Source organism: Manduca sexta, chromosome 20 (assembly GCF_014839805.1).
Source record: "Manduca sexta isolate Smith_Timp_Sample1 chromosome 20, JHU_Msex_v1.0, whole genome shotgun sequence".
NCBI lineage: Eukaryota > Metazoa > Arthropoda > Insecta > Lepidoptera > Sphingidae > Manduca > Manduca sexta.
Genome location: NC_051134.1, coordinates 13,535,432 through 13,551,126, shown reverse-complemented (window position 1 = coordinate 13,551,126; position 15,695 = coordinate 13,535,432). Strand labels below are relative to the sequence as shown.

At 33.6% G+C, this 15,695-nt stretch overlaps 2 protein-coding genes across 3 annotated transcripts in view; one reads left to right on the top strand and one right to left on the bottom strand.

Moving 5' to 3' along the window:
* The first annotated feature begins 2,878 nt into the window (after positions 1 to 2,878).
* On the top strand, positions 2,879 to 10,677 carry LOC115456419 (probable phosphoserine aminotransferase). The gene is made up of 8 exons (XM_030185474.1): positions 2,879 to 3,113; positions 3,774 to 3,904; positions 4,796 to 4,911; positions 5,660 to 5,821; positions 5,945 to 6,039; positions 6,204 to 6,373; positions 8,121 to 8,384; positions 10,452 to 10,677. Exons 1-8 carry the CDS (start codon positions 3,063 to 3,065, stop codon positions 10,555 to 10,557), a joined length of 1,095 nt encoding a protein of 364 aa, XP_030041334.1. The 5' UTR covers positions 2,879 to 3,062; the 3' UTR covers positions 10,558 to 10,677.
* Positions 10,678 to 12,076: 1,399 nt separating this feature from the next.
* The window catches only part of LOC115456418, a 344,631-nt gene continuing 341,012 nt past the window's right edge, over positions 12,077 to 15,695 (bottom strand). For both annotated transcript variants that reach the window (XM_037440583.1, XM_030185471.2), the window contains 4 exons: positions 14,915 to 15,065; positions 14,510 to 14,708; positions 13,935 to 14,260; positions 12,077 to 13,333 (listed from right to left, as the gene is read on the bottom strand). In XM_037440583.1, the coding sequence (XP_037296480.1) occupies positions 13,302 to 13,333; positions 13,935 to 14,260; positions 14,510 to 14,708; positions 14,915 to 15,065 (708 nt within the window). In that variant the 3' untranslated portion in view covers positions 12,077 to 13,301. The remainder of the gene's footprint in view (positions 13,334 to 13,934; positions 14,261 to 14,509; positions 14,709 to 14,914; positions 15,066 to 15,695) is intronic.

Genomic DNA, 15,695 nt, shown 5'->3' with positions numbered 1-15,695 from the left:
ATGGTTGAATGAACTACACTACAGAGTACGAATTGATACTATTTTTAATATGGCAACATTTACCACAAAGAATGAATGATAAGTTCGAACGTTTGGATACACGTAAAATTAATCAAACAGATATTTTTCAATGTGTTATTACGAAAATAAAAAAATCGTAAAATAGATAACTGTATAATTTCCAAAGTCAGCGCATTCTTGAAATTTTTAGTTTCAATACCAAAATCGGTGATGCAGATACAAAATTTTGTTTTTACACTACAAATGAATGCATAATATGTGCGTTGTCTGCCATAAAAAGTGAGCACTATAATTATTGCTATCAAATATCAAAGCGTAACATCTTTTATTAATTAAATTGCTTGTAACATTTCTCAAACTGACTCTACTCTCTGAGCTCTACTCTAATAAAATAACGAGTAGAAGTTTTGATTTCTAGACTGATAATATTTATAACGTAATCTTGCATTTTCGGATGCGGATGTGGATTTTCAAACTATTCATTCATTTAAAAGAATTATAAACAGAAAGTGATTACATATATTTTTTTTCTATTTTAATATCTTGAAAATCACTATGTGTGTCCAAGTAGGTACAGAACCAGCAGTCGGGACCAATTCAGCTGCGCAGAGGGGTGAGACAGGGGGATGTTATTTCCCCAAAACTGTTCACAAGCGCACTGGAGGATTTGTTCAAGACTCTGGACTGGAAAGGTATGGGCATTAACATAAATGGTGAGTACATCTCGCATTTGCGATTCGCAGACGACATAGTGATAATGGCAGAAACACTGGAGGAACTGCAACAGATGCTAAACAGCCTAGCTTCGGCCTCACAGCGAATAGGTCTAACAATGAATCTTGATAAGACAAAACTTATGATCAATGATCACCTAGATCCAAGACCTATCGTTGTCAATGGCCATCTTCTCGAAGTTGTTTCGGAATACACCTACCTTGGGCAGATTCTGCAATTAGGAAGAAACAGCTTTGAGAAGGAGGTTAAAAAGAGAATCCAGCTGGGCTGGGCCGCATATGGTAAACTGCGTCGGGTTTTCTCGTCACTTCTAGCACAATGTCTGAAAACGAAGGTTTTCAACCAGTGCGTCCTACCTGTCATGGCCTACGGTGCCGAGACGTAGACGCTCACAGTACGGCTGGTCCACCAGCTCAAAGTCGCTCAGCGAGCTATGGAACGTGCTATGCTCGGAGTTTCTCTGAAGGATAAACTTCGTAACAAGGTCATTCGTCAGAGAACCAATGTCATCGACATAGCACACAGGATTAGCAAACTGAAGTGGCAGTGGGCAGGGCATATCTTTCGAAGAACCGATAACCGATGGGGTAAACGAGTTCTTGAGTGGAGACCACGGCTCGGCAAACGTAGTGTAGGACGCCCTCCAGCTAGGTGGAGTGACGATCTGCGAAAGGTCGCTGGTAAGAACTGGATGCGACAGGCCAAAGACAGGGTAAAATGGCGCATATTGGAGGAGGCCTATGTCCAGCAGTGGAGAAAGATATAGGCTGATGATGATAATGATGATGATGATGATCTTGAAAATCATAGCCGTTCCTTGTCACGCATATTCTTAATCACTGAAAAATTAACATTATACTAAAATATATATACATTTTATAGGTTTAATGCTTACGTGCTTACATTGTTGTAAAAAATATTGTCTGCAATAATAAAACCTAATATTTCTCTCTCTATTGGGTAATAATTTTATACTTAATGTAGGAATTAGGGAATGTGGACTGGGTAGTCATGACAGTACCGTATCTTGCCGCCCGAAAGGACGTAAAATTTATCACAAATGGAATACGTGTTGAAATACGTCCTTTTTTCTCTCTCGCCCCTTTACTTCCTAGTGCATGCAACAAAAATGTTTATTTTAACGTTTTATTTAAGGCGTATTCCCGTCCCTCTTAAAGTCCCGTCCAGTTTGGACCGCCTCTGCCGCCTCATCTATCTTACGCCAGAGTCGGGTTCAAATTGACCCAAAGAGAAAGCTAACGCAACAGACGGCGCGGCGCTTGGAATAATTCACCTGAATCCTTTCAACAACATATTTGATAAAGTAGTACGTTGCAGTGACCCTACATTAGAGTTGTGTACTGGAAGATTGAAGAAGACAAAGCTTTAAAAAATACTTTCTTTAAACAACATTGTAAAATCTGTAGAGCCATTTTCGCAAAATCCATGAAGAGACGCATGATAGCTACAGTATAAGAAAAGTAATTCATACTTATTTATTATATATGTTGTAATGAACAATCTAATATTTATACTTTTATTTAGTTCCAATACTTTCACATGCCGATTGATGTCGATGAAGGTAGAGTATGATAGCAAATCATATTATGTGTGAGCGTGCCCTAAGAACACATTTCAAAGAAAAGGGTCAAGGTAGGATTACGATTTGTACATAAATTGGTAAATAGTAGTATATACTGTTACACCTATCTGTCACGGGACTATTTTCATGGTATGAATTCGAAGTAACATGGGGCAACTTGTTGCTTCATTATTATTATGAAAAGAAATCAACCAATGTATCCATATTAGAATATGTTATAGAGCCTTGGTGGTACAGTTCGTAATTTCGTGTTATGTGACGAGTGTGTCTACTCTGTATAAATTGAAATTGTACTTAATTGTATTCATATTACTTCTGTATCTATTGTTCCTTATGTATGATGTCATGGGGCTCATTATTTGTACGTCGCTCGACTTGTTTTTAATGAATTAATATTTATTAATAATAATTTATCTTATCATTACGTATTGGACAATTCTGATACGAAATAATAAAAAAAATGTTGCGGTGGCGCGAGATCGCGATCGTGCGCAAATACAAACATGATATAAATCCTATGTAGGCATTGGTGTTAGTTCTGCAGAACATACGGCGACGTTCGAACCAGTCAGTACTCGTCAGTCCACAATTTAAAGGCAGGGCGATAACCCGACCACCAATCATTAGGCACATCGGCAGACAGTACCGAGCACTCAGAGAGAACGTTTGTGTCGCTCGACAAAACTTGTTTTTTAAATTTAAAATGGCGAAGGTTTTCAATTTCGGTGCTGGGCCAGCAAAATTGCCGGAAGAAGTGAGTTCATTCTTTATTTTTATTGAATGCATCATTTTGTAGGTCATATTCATTATTGTCACCGGCTCACAGTGTACTCGCGGACAATGTTTCGTATGAATAAATTTTATACTTAAGTTGCATAATTTTTTTATTGTCATTCCATTAGCAAACTATTTCGTGATTCAATTTTAAGAAATAAAATGTAATCCTACTGATGATTAACAATAATTATAACCTATAATGTTATAATGTCTGAATCCCCGAAAGACCGGAGAGTTGTAGCAAGTTTTCCCACTTTTTGAATTGGAAATTGAACCTAGTTACTTACGGTTGACAGTCTACGTCCTTTGAATTAACGGAACGTAATGTAAAGTGACATTTTGAAAGCAATCCGTTTATTATTTTGTATTCTTGTTTTTTGGTTCGATTCAAATTGTTTAACGCTCTGGCGTAATTACACCGCGAAGGGCTCGTCGCATATTAATCGAACGGGGTCCTTTTGAATATCAATAATCAGTGCCTTTATATCGACTGTTTTCGATGACTATTTTTTTATTTTAGGTCCATTTTTTCAAAATTTTAGGGCCCCTGATCCTGGGGACCATTTTTTCGTCATGCCACACTGTAGTTACACCACTGGTATAACGTTTAAATATAATAATCGAACTCTGTCCTCAGGTGTATGAAATAATAAAGAATGAGTTAACAAACTTCGAAAATTCCGGAATAAGTTTATTGGAAACAAGTCATCGAACTGCGACTTACATGAACTTGAATGTTGAAATTCAAGAAGTTGTGAGAAGGCTATTGTAAGTACCAACCGTTTGTTATCATTAAGTTACATTTTATTATTATTGAAATTAAAAAAATATATTTACATTTTAAAAAAAATATGTACACAAGACATTATTTGAACATTTATTATTTTAATACTTATACTTACAAATATTGAATAGCTGCCGATTACGTCTTATTATATATTAGGTTCTCTGCCCAGTCTGTTTATTTAGTTCATGGTAATTCACTACTCAATACATAATTTATTTGCATAATATTATTGGCTATTCACTAAGATTGAACACTTTAACGACTGTTACGCCTAGGTAGGATTTGTTGTTAGTTATAAATATATTGTTTTTTAACTTTATAATAATATAGTACGGGCATTGAGATCCAACTTTATCTACTCCTAGTTGATAAGAGCATGATGCAAATAATACGAAGGTGTAATGAAATCTAATTGTACTATTACAGTGTTGTAAATATAGTTTGTTTTGTACTTTATCTTTTTTAACTGATTTTTAAAAAGGAGAAAATTCTAAATTCGTCGTGTATTTTTTTGGCTTGTTACGCCAGAACTCATTTATTAACCAATTTGTTTTTTTTTTCATTTGAAAGAATATACTTTCACATTAGTCCTATAGATTTTTTTTTATCAAAATCAGTTCAGTAGTTTAGTTTTTCAATCAAATTAACTGGAATAAATATGTCGTCTACGACGTTTTATGCTTTCCTGTGACTTTTTCAATGGTGTTTTTTCGTTGGGTATTATTGGGTCTATTTCTTACATACATACCACCACGATTTTTCCCTTTTCAAAGGTAGGCAGAGACGTAATCTATATAATCATAATAGCATAACTAATATATAGGTACTTATTATTTTCCTTTTTGCTGAAACTACAAAATTAACTCTTTTAGAGATGTTCCTGCTAATTATAAGGTAATATTTTTGGCTGGCGGAGGCCTCGGCGAGTTTGCAGCGGTGCCTCTAAATCTAATCTCTAGAACTGGAACTGCAGATTACGTTGTTACTGGTAATTATTTTTATTATAAATTATATTACGTATACATAATTTATTTGAATGGAAACTTGATAAATAGTAACCAAACGAATGTTATATTTTCATGGTTTAAGTATTTGTTTCTAAATTCACATATACACATGGAATAAGACGGTTTTTGAAGTAGGCTTCTATTTGTTTACGAAACATTGTAAGAGACATATTTATATTTTTAATAACTCGCATAAAAGAATAAGGTTGGATGTCGGTATCATAAGGTGTCAAAACCGCAAAATATATTCGTCGCAAACAAGTTTTGTATATCACCATGGGGCGTCGTGAGCCGCGGCTTAAATATTTTATCGACGATCTTTACAGAACCTTTATTTATAATACTCTTATCCTTCCTATACGAGGAAAACCCGAAATCTGGTATTGAGCCAGATAGGTACCCAACCGATATCTCATAGGTATCCTACTGATTGTGGGAGGTCATCAACTGTTATTTTGATCACAAAAAATAAGGACAAAGGAATCGCCGTATTAAAGCTATTTTGGAATAATTTGATTATCTTACATTGTTTAATACAATCGTACATTTAGTAGCACTTTATGACATCGCGTAAGTAGATTCATCGCGACATTAACATTTGAACCTTTAAAACGATTTGTAAAAGTGGACATTAAATTCTAAACTACATACATAAAACATTTCTTTAATTTTAAATCACCGCAGTTTATTCTGTACCTACTTGTTTAAATATGCTAATCGAATTTGTAGGTGCCTGGTCAGCCAAAGCAGCAAAGGAAGCAAAGAAGTATGGTAAAGTGAATCTGGTTTTGCCTCCAACTGACCGCTACGTCGACATCCCTGATCAGTCTACATGGAATTTGGATCCTAATGCTTCTTACGTACACATCTGCACAAATGAAACTATTCATGGTAATTATGTTGCTATATCCGAGTTTAAGAAGGAAGACAATTGATTTAACGTAGAGATGTAGAGCAGATATTCCAGGTTAAAGGTAAATGAAGCATAGATATTGAATGATAGTATTTTTTCAGGTGTGGAATTTGACTTCATTCCCGACACAAAAGGTGTACCTTTGGTAGCTGATATGTCATCTAACATTATGTCCAAGAAAGTTGATGTATCAAAGGTAATTATTAAAATGAATACCAAATTCAATGTTTCATCAATTGTCGTCAGAGACAAAAAATTTCATGACTGAAATAAAAAACATACAACTTCTTATCAGTAGTTTTTGTCATGTCTTTTGTTTTTAAGATAAGACCAATTAACTCCTAAAATTCTTCTTTGCAGTTTGGAGTGATCTATGCTGGTGCCCAGAAAAACATTGGAACTTCTGGAGTTGCCTTAGTCATTGTTAGAGAAGATCTGTTGAATCAAGCATTACCGATTTGTCCTTCACTACTTGACTGGACTGCTAATTTCAAAGCGAACTCAATCCAAAACACTCCACCTATGTTTGCGTAAGTATTACTGATAAACATGATCCATTTCATATAAAATCCTATATAATTCCTTAATTATCGGAGTACTTTACTGGTATAGTATTGATTTATAATGCATTGTTAGTTTATAAAATGACTGAATATAGTTACTCGAGCTTCTTTTTTATGTGCTGGGTATGAAGTCATGCAAGGACTCTTATGTTCCATATTATAATCAGTGTAACAACAAGAATTATAAACGACAAGCATACTTTACTGACATATAGAGTACTGTAATTTAAAATTCTGGGTGGTGTTACTAGTTGCCGCTGTACAAGGTTATATTTGACGCTTATAATAGTTAATTAAGAAAATAACATAACATGCTCGTTTCGTCAGTCGACATTTAGTTGATAAACAAGTCTAGTAATGTTTTGAAAAATGTTATCATAGTAGGTATTGGTCGTGGCTACGCCTGCGTGAAAAGGTTTTCTTGTAACAAAAAATCCTATATTATTGTAACGACTCATAGCGTAATCAGCGGTATCTTTGAAAATCTGTTTTAAAATATCAAATATTATTTACGAGAGCCAAGTACCGAGTTAAAGAGTAACCTATAATAGTTAATCCAGGACATCGTGTATCCGAATGTCTATTTTCGCGGTTTCTTATTTATTTTTTAAAACATTTAAATATCCAAACATTTATACAAACACCCGCATTTATATTATTAGTAAGATTGATTCGCGAGGTGAGTAGGTATATGAAATTAAAAGTAAAAAAGAACATGTCTACATTTTATCGGAAATGCCACCACAACTTTAATAGAATTAAATATCTTTAAAACTCGTATGGACTGCTTTATATCAGCCAACGACGAGACATTAAGTAACACAGTGATATATAAGGAGATGATAAAGTGTCGTATGACGTATCATAATGTACAAAAATGTTTCTAAACATCTTTCTCATCTTTTAGGATAGACTAGTTAAAGTATAAATTCTTTGGTGAATATAATTTGCTTAATAAATAAATTAGTGTGAATTTTGCATTAATCTTGCTGGTGGTAGGATATATTTTATATCCGCCACGTAATTGTGTCGCGTTTCGGGGTCAGCCTGTGTATATCTCTTTCCAACAGACCAGCATATTGAGTCCACTGTCGAGGGTAATCATCGCTCGTCAGTCGACATTCTATTGGACCCCACTGTACTTACCCATAGGTGTAGTGGGGTCACCTTTACGTGGCCGGATAAAAAAGACATTAAACTGTTTCATTTTATTAATATCATCCAGTCATAGCAAGCTTATAATTATTTTTCCTTAACACGACTTGTTTTTATTTATACGATTTATTTTATTTGTTAACGTCGTATATTCTATTACTAAGAAAGAAATAATATGATACAAGGAAATGTTTATAACACTTTTTAATACAATTTTACTCGGGAATATAGCTCGATGCTAAGTTCCTGGGTAAAGTATCTTCTAATATATTATCCAGAACTTGGTCTGCCTGTATAGCTTATTTTATGCATATCCATTTGACGATTTACGCGTTAATTTGTTGTAAATGTCTAAACTTTACAAAAGTTCAGAATAATTAAATAATATTGGTAGAATAGTATGACATAAAGAAGAGAATAAGCATTCTAATTTAAAATAGCTCATACTCGAAGCAAATCATTTCAATGTGCCTCACTAGGGTCAATCTAGAAATAAAGGCACATTGAGTGTACTAGAAAACTAAGATATGTGTGATAAAGTCCTTAATTAATATTTCAGCATTTACATCATGGGACGTGTGTTACAATGGATCGAAAGGCAAGGAGGTCTTGACGAAATGGCATCACGTGCCACCAAAAAAGCTTCGTTAATCTACAATATTATTGAGGAGTCAAATGGATTCTACTACGCACCAGTAGCCAAGAATGTCAGGAGCAAAATGAACATTCCGTTCAGGATTGGATCTCCAGGGAATGAGGCGTTAGAAAAAGAGTTCCTAAAAGGCGCCGAGGCTTTGGGACTCATACAATTAAAAGGACACAGGTACCTAACTTTTTTTTTCATTGCTTTGAATTCCGGGACGAGCTTGCCGTTCACCTGATGTAAGCGATACGACCGCCTATAAACAGTAGAAACACCATCCAACACCTTGAATTATAAAGTGTTGTCACCAGACAGTACATTGTCACAGGATGGCGAGCACAGTGGAATACCAATTCCTATTCTATATTCTGATCCTATCCTATTTCTTGTGACATGAGATTTTACGTATTATGACGTCCAGTATATTGCATGTTCTTAGTTACTGTTATATACGTAACTACTATAATGTATATTCTGTAATATATCCTGTATTGTATTCTATTCTGGGCCGATATTCGTTATGAATTGTCACTATTTTTATATCATTAATGGTAGATCATAAATAATACTTATTGCAAACACTTCGAAGTTTGAATTTTTTTTATAAATCTTTTTATATCTTTGTATATTTATTGAAATCAATTTGATATCGAGGATTGAATTTGTGAGCCAGCTTAAGCGTTCCTAATCATATTTATGTGTCTTGTCTCCATATCTTGGCTAATATGCACTTATCTGTATAATTTTATTGCATATAGCATTATTTGTTTCCATGCAATATGTTAAGTCTTGGACATTGTGTCTAAATTGATTACTGCGAATGACATTCTAAAGGATTTTGCGTCGCTTTATGTGCAATGGCTTGTGAAGTTTTATCGCTTACGGTAACAACAAATACAGCCTTAGCAAAATTAAAAAGACGTCCTTACATGATAATAATGTAACATTATTGTTACATTATAGTTTAGTTATTGTTTATGGTTGCGGTTGTAACTTGTAAAGTATAACTTCGTAAAAAAAAAACATGTTTTTAATAATTTCAATGGACTGAGACAAAATAACACAAGTCATTCTTTCATTGAATGATGAGTGTTGAATTATTGAAGAGGTTATTCCTTCAATGCACTCAATGTCGTTTTCTTTGTGTGTTATCTATTGCATAGCGTTATCTAAAGATCATTGACCCACTGCGACACGCGTTCTACTTTCATTCTGAAATGATTTCTAATACCCAACAATACAGTCGATGATATGTTATTTATAATAAACCCTAAAGTATAAGAAATATCAAAAAATCTGTAATAGGACTTACGCGGCCGACATTGATGAATATCAATTTATGCCACCTGTCAAATTGTATGGGAAACATTCCAACCTGAATATATACCTATTTCTAATACAGAAAAATGGCTTGAGGTAGCTACTCGTTTCCATATTTTAAGGAATTTTTAATGTTTACGTGCTCGCTAAGACAATACAATATACTCACAAACCACATCATGCCTTTTTCCTTGAAGGGTAGGCAGAGGTGCATTCAAGGAACCCAGTTCTTCCAAAGAAGGTTCTGTATATGATGTATTAGGCCACATCTCACACAAATTGCAGACTCTGTGCTGATACTGAGCAGAAAAACTCAAATGTCAGTGCCCGATCCTGGATTCGAATATGGAACCGCAGTACAGTGGTCAAACCCATACAACTATTGTTTTAATTGAATTTTCAAATTTTATTTAGAAATAAATTTAAATACCTACGATCTAGGCTAAGATTAAAAATAATGTTTTAACTTCGTTTATCGGCTCTTGTTTGATATTTCATTATTTAGTTAATGACCTCAAGTCATAACGGCTTTAATGAAGTACAGATACAGGTTTTAGATGACTTGGGCGATAGACAATATAAACATAGTCATAAATTTCGTATCTACTATGTCGAAAATTTACACAATACTTCATAATATTGTGAAATACCGTTAAGCTTATGGCCTTACAGAGATAGATAGCATGAATTATTATTATGATTCCAAAGTGCTTCTTTCGACCCATGATGCGATAGCGATTAACAATTTTTCTAATAGTTCAGAAAACTTTTCTTTTGACTAGGGAATCAAACGGTACGTAAATGGTTGAAAAAACTCTGTCTTACAAATTGAATCAAGGCCTTATGAATGCGTTACGTAATCTGCTTGAAATGGTATACCCTAATATTTCTTTCTGCTAGAATAATGTTTAATTTCCACTTTTCCAGGGATGTTGGCGGTATCCGCGCGTCAACTTACAATGCTGTTACACTAGAAGAAGTGGAAGCCCTCGCCGATTACATGAAAGACTTCTATAAGAAACATGCGAACTAATTAGGTAATTATAAAAATATTATATAAATAACATATTGTATAACATTCTAATTACTCTTGTAATTTTAGGCTGTGCTCTTCATTATATTTCGAAATAAATTGTATTTTTATACTGTTGTATGGTTCGTTTTTTTTGTGACGAAAATATATTTATTTACTATATTTTAGTAATTATTCTTTTTATTACACTAAAATCAGTATTTCTAGTTACTATTTATTAAATGTAATGACTTACTTTATAAAGTAAGATGTGTAGTATTTATCGCAACATGTTTTCGAGTGTATTATCTATTTTATATTTATTTTACCTGTTAGTATCTACGTATAAACAAAGATATTATATTATGAAACATTATCAAACTATTATTGTGTTCATAAAATATTATTTTCCCTCAATATATTTAGCTTTCAAGAGGACATGTATTTTATATTATTTAGCTTCAACACGTGATATTTCGCGTTCAGATTACACCGATAACGCTATTGCAGATGTTTGATAATTTTATTTACTTAATGTTGTTGCTAAGGATATTTCTGGAAAATAATCGATGAGGTATTTAAAACATGCTTCTTGGTTTTTAGCTTCAAGATTATCGCTCTTTTTGTTTTGTTAAGCTTGAAGTGGAGGAATGAGTGAGAGAATTAGAATTATTTATAATATAAGTATGTCACTCACTGTTTTGATCTGAATACCACATGGGATTGACGTCAATCGTAAAAATTACGCCTAATCGCCAACATGTTTGTAACTTGAGAGTGTGTTGCGTTGATTAAATAATTATGTGGGAACGACGTAAGTTTCAGATTGTGATTTTTATTCATTGATAGCGGTAAATGGTTTTAATCCGACTGCTCGGAGAAAGTCATTTTGTATATAGATTAAGCCTAAACGAACATTTCATAGTCTATTATATTAGTAATTAGCTTTTGCCCGCGGTTCCTCCCGATTTTTTTTCCCGGGATAAAACCTAGCCTATAGTAATCGGGAGTAATGTGGTTTCCTATTAATGAAAGTATTTAAAAAAAATAGGTTCAGTAGTTCCAGAGATGAGCCCCTAAAATCCTAAAAACACACAAACTTTTCCTCTGTATAATATTAATATAGATAGATACAAAATGGTCTATTCTGAAACATCAGATATTATTTGCTTCATCTTAAAATTGTTTTTACATCAAACCATAACAATTGTTTGTTTTAACTATAATTGATAATTTTAGTCACGCGCCGACCTACGTAGAGCTCTGACGTAATGAAAGAAGCGAATTACTTGATAGCAGACTAAATACTGAAATAAACAGATCGTGATTATATTGTCAGAAGTTAATTGTTACGTTTTGATTCTGAATATATAAGCTCAGTATACATGTTTATATTAATATATTCTGAGAATAATATGTAGTCATGAAGACATGGATATATTTTATCATTAGTTATGGATAATTATTTTGAAACGTTTAATGTGTATAATTATACACATTTTAATTAAAAGGACATAAATAGAAAATAAAAATACCTTTATTACATTGTATTAAAATTTATTTTAATAAATTTTGTAAAGAATATTACTGTTAACGTTATCACTATTGTGGTAGATTGTGATGGAATATTGCCCACTCAATGAGTATTGAAATCGTTTTATCCACCTCCATAATTCTTAAATCCCAGTCAACATGTTTGGTATAATATTCTCAAACGTATTTTGTTAAGTCATATACCCGATATATCTAATGTTAACAAGATATGTGTCATAAATTATTATGCGAAACTTAACTTACATATTAATACAAAATGTACTGGATATAATACATGAATTAATTCATTTCTATAATATAAAAACATTCTATACACCATTTGGAATCACATACACATTTACACATACGCACTTTAATAATACAGTTCAGTTTATTATACAAAACGTAAACTGCCCTAAATCTAATAATTGGTGTTGGTATTAATCGGTAATAATTTCTCTATAATAACCTACGAATAACATTTTAACGACTAATACAAACACCTCGTATATAAATATACAAAGCATTTTAATTATATTTACACGGTTTATGTCTGGAATGTAAGTACAATTCAATAGAAATTGTTCGTTTCCGTAAGTCCGGATTTCTGATATGGCAGTGTACGCCTTAAAAATATACTTGAGCATTTTGTTCGTATTATTTTGGGACATCAACACATTCACTGTTTTACGATGTTTGCACGGCTTTTCTCCTTTCACAAACAAGTTATATTCTTGCTTCATCACCTCTAGTTGTGACGTATTTTAATATAGTGATTGTAAAGTATACTCTTACATAAAAGTATTTTGATCATTAGGTTGCATTCAGCATTGTTTTCTCAAGATTATGATGCGTTACTGTTTTCTTATCAGCTGTTGACATTGTTTTTAATTTGTTATTTTCTACTACTGTTTTGTTAAAGAATTTAGCCCTGCATTGTGTTAAATTATTATTTATTTGGTGGGCCGTTACACAGTGAATGTGTTAATACGCAATTCAAGTATTAAACCTAAAAAGAATAAAGCTAACAGATTACAAAACTCTACAAACCCTCGGTCGATAAAAGTCTTCTATTTTTATTATAATTCAGTATAGACAATAATAAGTTTCTGAAACTGTCATATTATGGGTACTGTAGTTTTACCCATTTTCGCTTTGGATTATGTATACCGAGAATTGATACTAATGATTATTAAGATTGACCAGAATACGCCACGCGCAGTCCTCCTCGATTACTGACCTTCGCTGTCACTGTCACTCTTATCTGTAATAAAATAATGAGGCATTGTTACATGTTCGTATTTCGTGATAATGTGTAAGATGTTTTTTCAATTGCGCTAACCAAACATGTTTGGTTGGACTGATAGCTTTAATGTGACCCAGTTAAACAAATAGCATAACATCAACTACAAGCAATATACATAACAAATTACTAGATACAGATTACAATTGATTTATACAAGTAAAGATTGTTTTTGTATTGAGTTTGAAGAAATGTTTTGTAGGCATAATAATGCAGATACAATATTGATTTGGGAAGTAATTAGTACTTAACTCAACAATTAATGCAACTCTATATACTGTAACTATAAGCGGTAGTGAGTAAAATAATAATAATATAATAATATCTGCCCTGTATTATATACTGACTAGTAGACTTCACACACCATCAAAATTCCCATAGAGAACTTCTCAGGTATGCAGGTTTCCTCACGATGTTTTTCTTCACCGTTAAAGCAAGCGATAATTCATAAAGAATATAGATAATCTTAGAAAAGTCAGAGATGTGTGTGTTTGAGTAGTGAGTAAGCCGTGATAAATAAAAAAGCGTGCACCAAACTAAGTGCTACTTAAAAAATACTGACCTTTCTTACCCGGGTACGCGTGTCTTTTCAATCTGTCATACAAGTCTTCCTTCGTCCCGTATATGCTAGCGTTTGACCGCGCTAAACTGTTCATCTTGCCGTTCATACCATTATGTAGACTCTCTTTCATGTAGGTTTCGTTGTAGAAATTTGGCATTTCCCACCCATCTTCCTCGTCGTCGTAGTAATGTGCGTAGGTCGAGTGGTGAGATGGCGCTATCGACTCCGCGTAAGGTGTGTGCGCTCCGTAATAGAAGTTCACTTGTGATCCGTTTTGGTCGATTGCTGGAGTTAGTGTCTTCTTTGGTTCTTTCCTCTTTGTTGACCTGTATGAGAAAGGGAATATAAGAATTGAGTTGTCGACATTGAGGACTCCGAAGCAAAGAACTCTATACTTACCGTTGCTTAAATAACCTTATGAAAATATTATAGTGAAGTTATTTGTTTGTTTGATAACAATAATATGGTATGATTTTTCAGAGTTTGTGTTTGAACGAAGAATGTTACTAACATATCAAACCAACATTCGTAATAGTTCTGTCACAACCTAACAGATGGCGCTAAACAATACTCACCTAGCACAGATCATCCAGACAAGCAGCACGAGGAATATAATGAAGATGACCCCTCCAGCGACGCCGCTAGCAATGTACGCGAACTCGCTCTTGTCGCGACAATGGCGGCCGGTGAAAGAGCCGGTGCAGCGGCAGGACGGCTCGCCGCGCGCGTCCTTCACGCACTCGCCGCCATTGTCGCAGTAGTTCAGGCACACGTCTGTAACACACGTTTAATTGTAATTTAAATGTACGTCAGTAGCAGACCGTTCATGTCTTCTTTTTACGATGTGAATTTGGAAATGGAATGTGTGATAAGTACATAGATGATTTAAATTATAGATAATGGAATTTATTTGTTATGGTTTCAAATACTCTTGTAAAAGATTAGACAGGTACAAAATATACAGAAGCCAGCTATCTTACCTATACAAACTTTTCCTGTGCCGTTAAAGCCTGGCTTGCATTGACATTTGAACTCGCTAGTGTCGTGTATCAAGAGGCAATACGCATTGACGTCGCAGTGCATCTCCGGACCGCTCATGTCGCATGGATTTGTACATTCTGCTTCCGATGCCTGAAATGTATTATAATTTAAGTTATTTATTGCATAGGTTTATTATTTTACGTCTACATTTGCGGTATTAAGTAACTATAATTGGCAATATTTATTATACATTATGACTATGTTATTTTCTAAAGTATAATAATTAATATGATGACAATAATTTATATATAACTGCAAACATCTTCTTAAATATTTTACTTTGCAAGAGTTAAATCGAAAAAAAACTTTCACATATAAATAATACTCGTTTATTATTATGTCTGTTTTATTGTTGTTAAGTACAATGTTTACGAAAAATACCGAACTTGGAAAGTACGCAAACAAAATCTCCACTCGAGAATGTAATATCAGAGATTAAACAATTTGGCTTGCACTTGAATGTTGAGCGACACTCGAGATGATGTTTGCTTCCCACTTTACGGAAACATTGAGAAATATGAAAGGCTTGATAAAGTCTACGCATTACATTCATGTATGTTTCCTCAGACGGCAAAGAGATAGATAGAGAGAGGATATTTTGTTCAGTGATGATAAAATGTATATTTTGCGGCATGACACGAGCTGTTTCTCATTTATAATTATCTTAGAAGATGATACAAGTTATTCCAGAACTTGCTGGAACAATTCCCTATTAAAAAT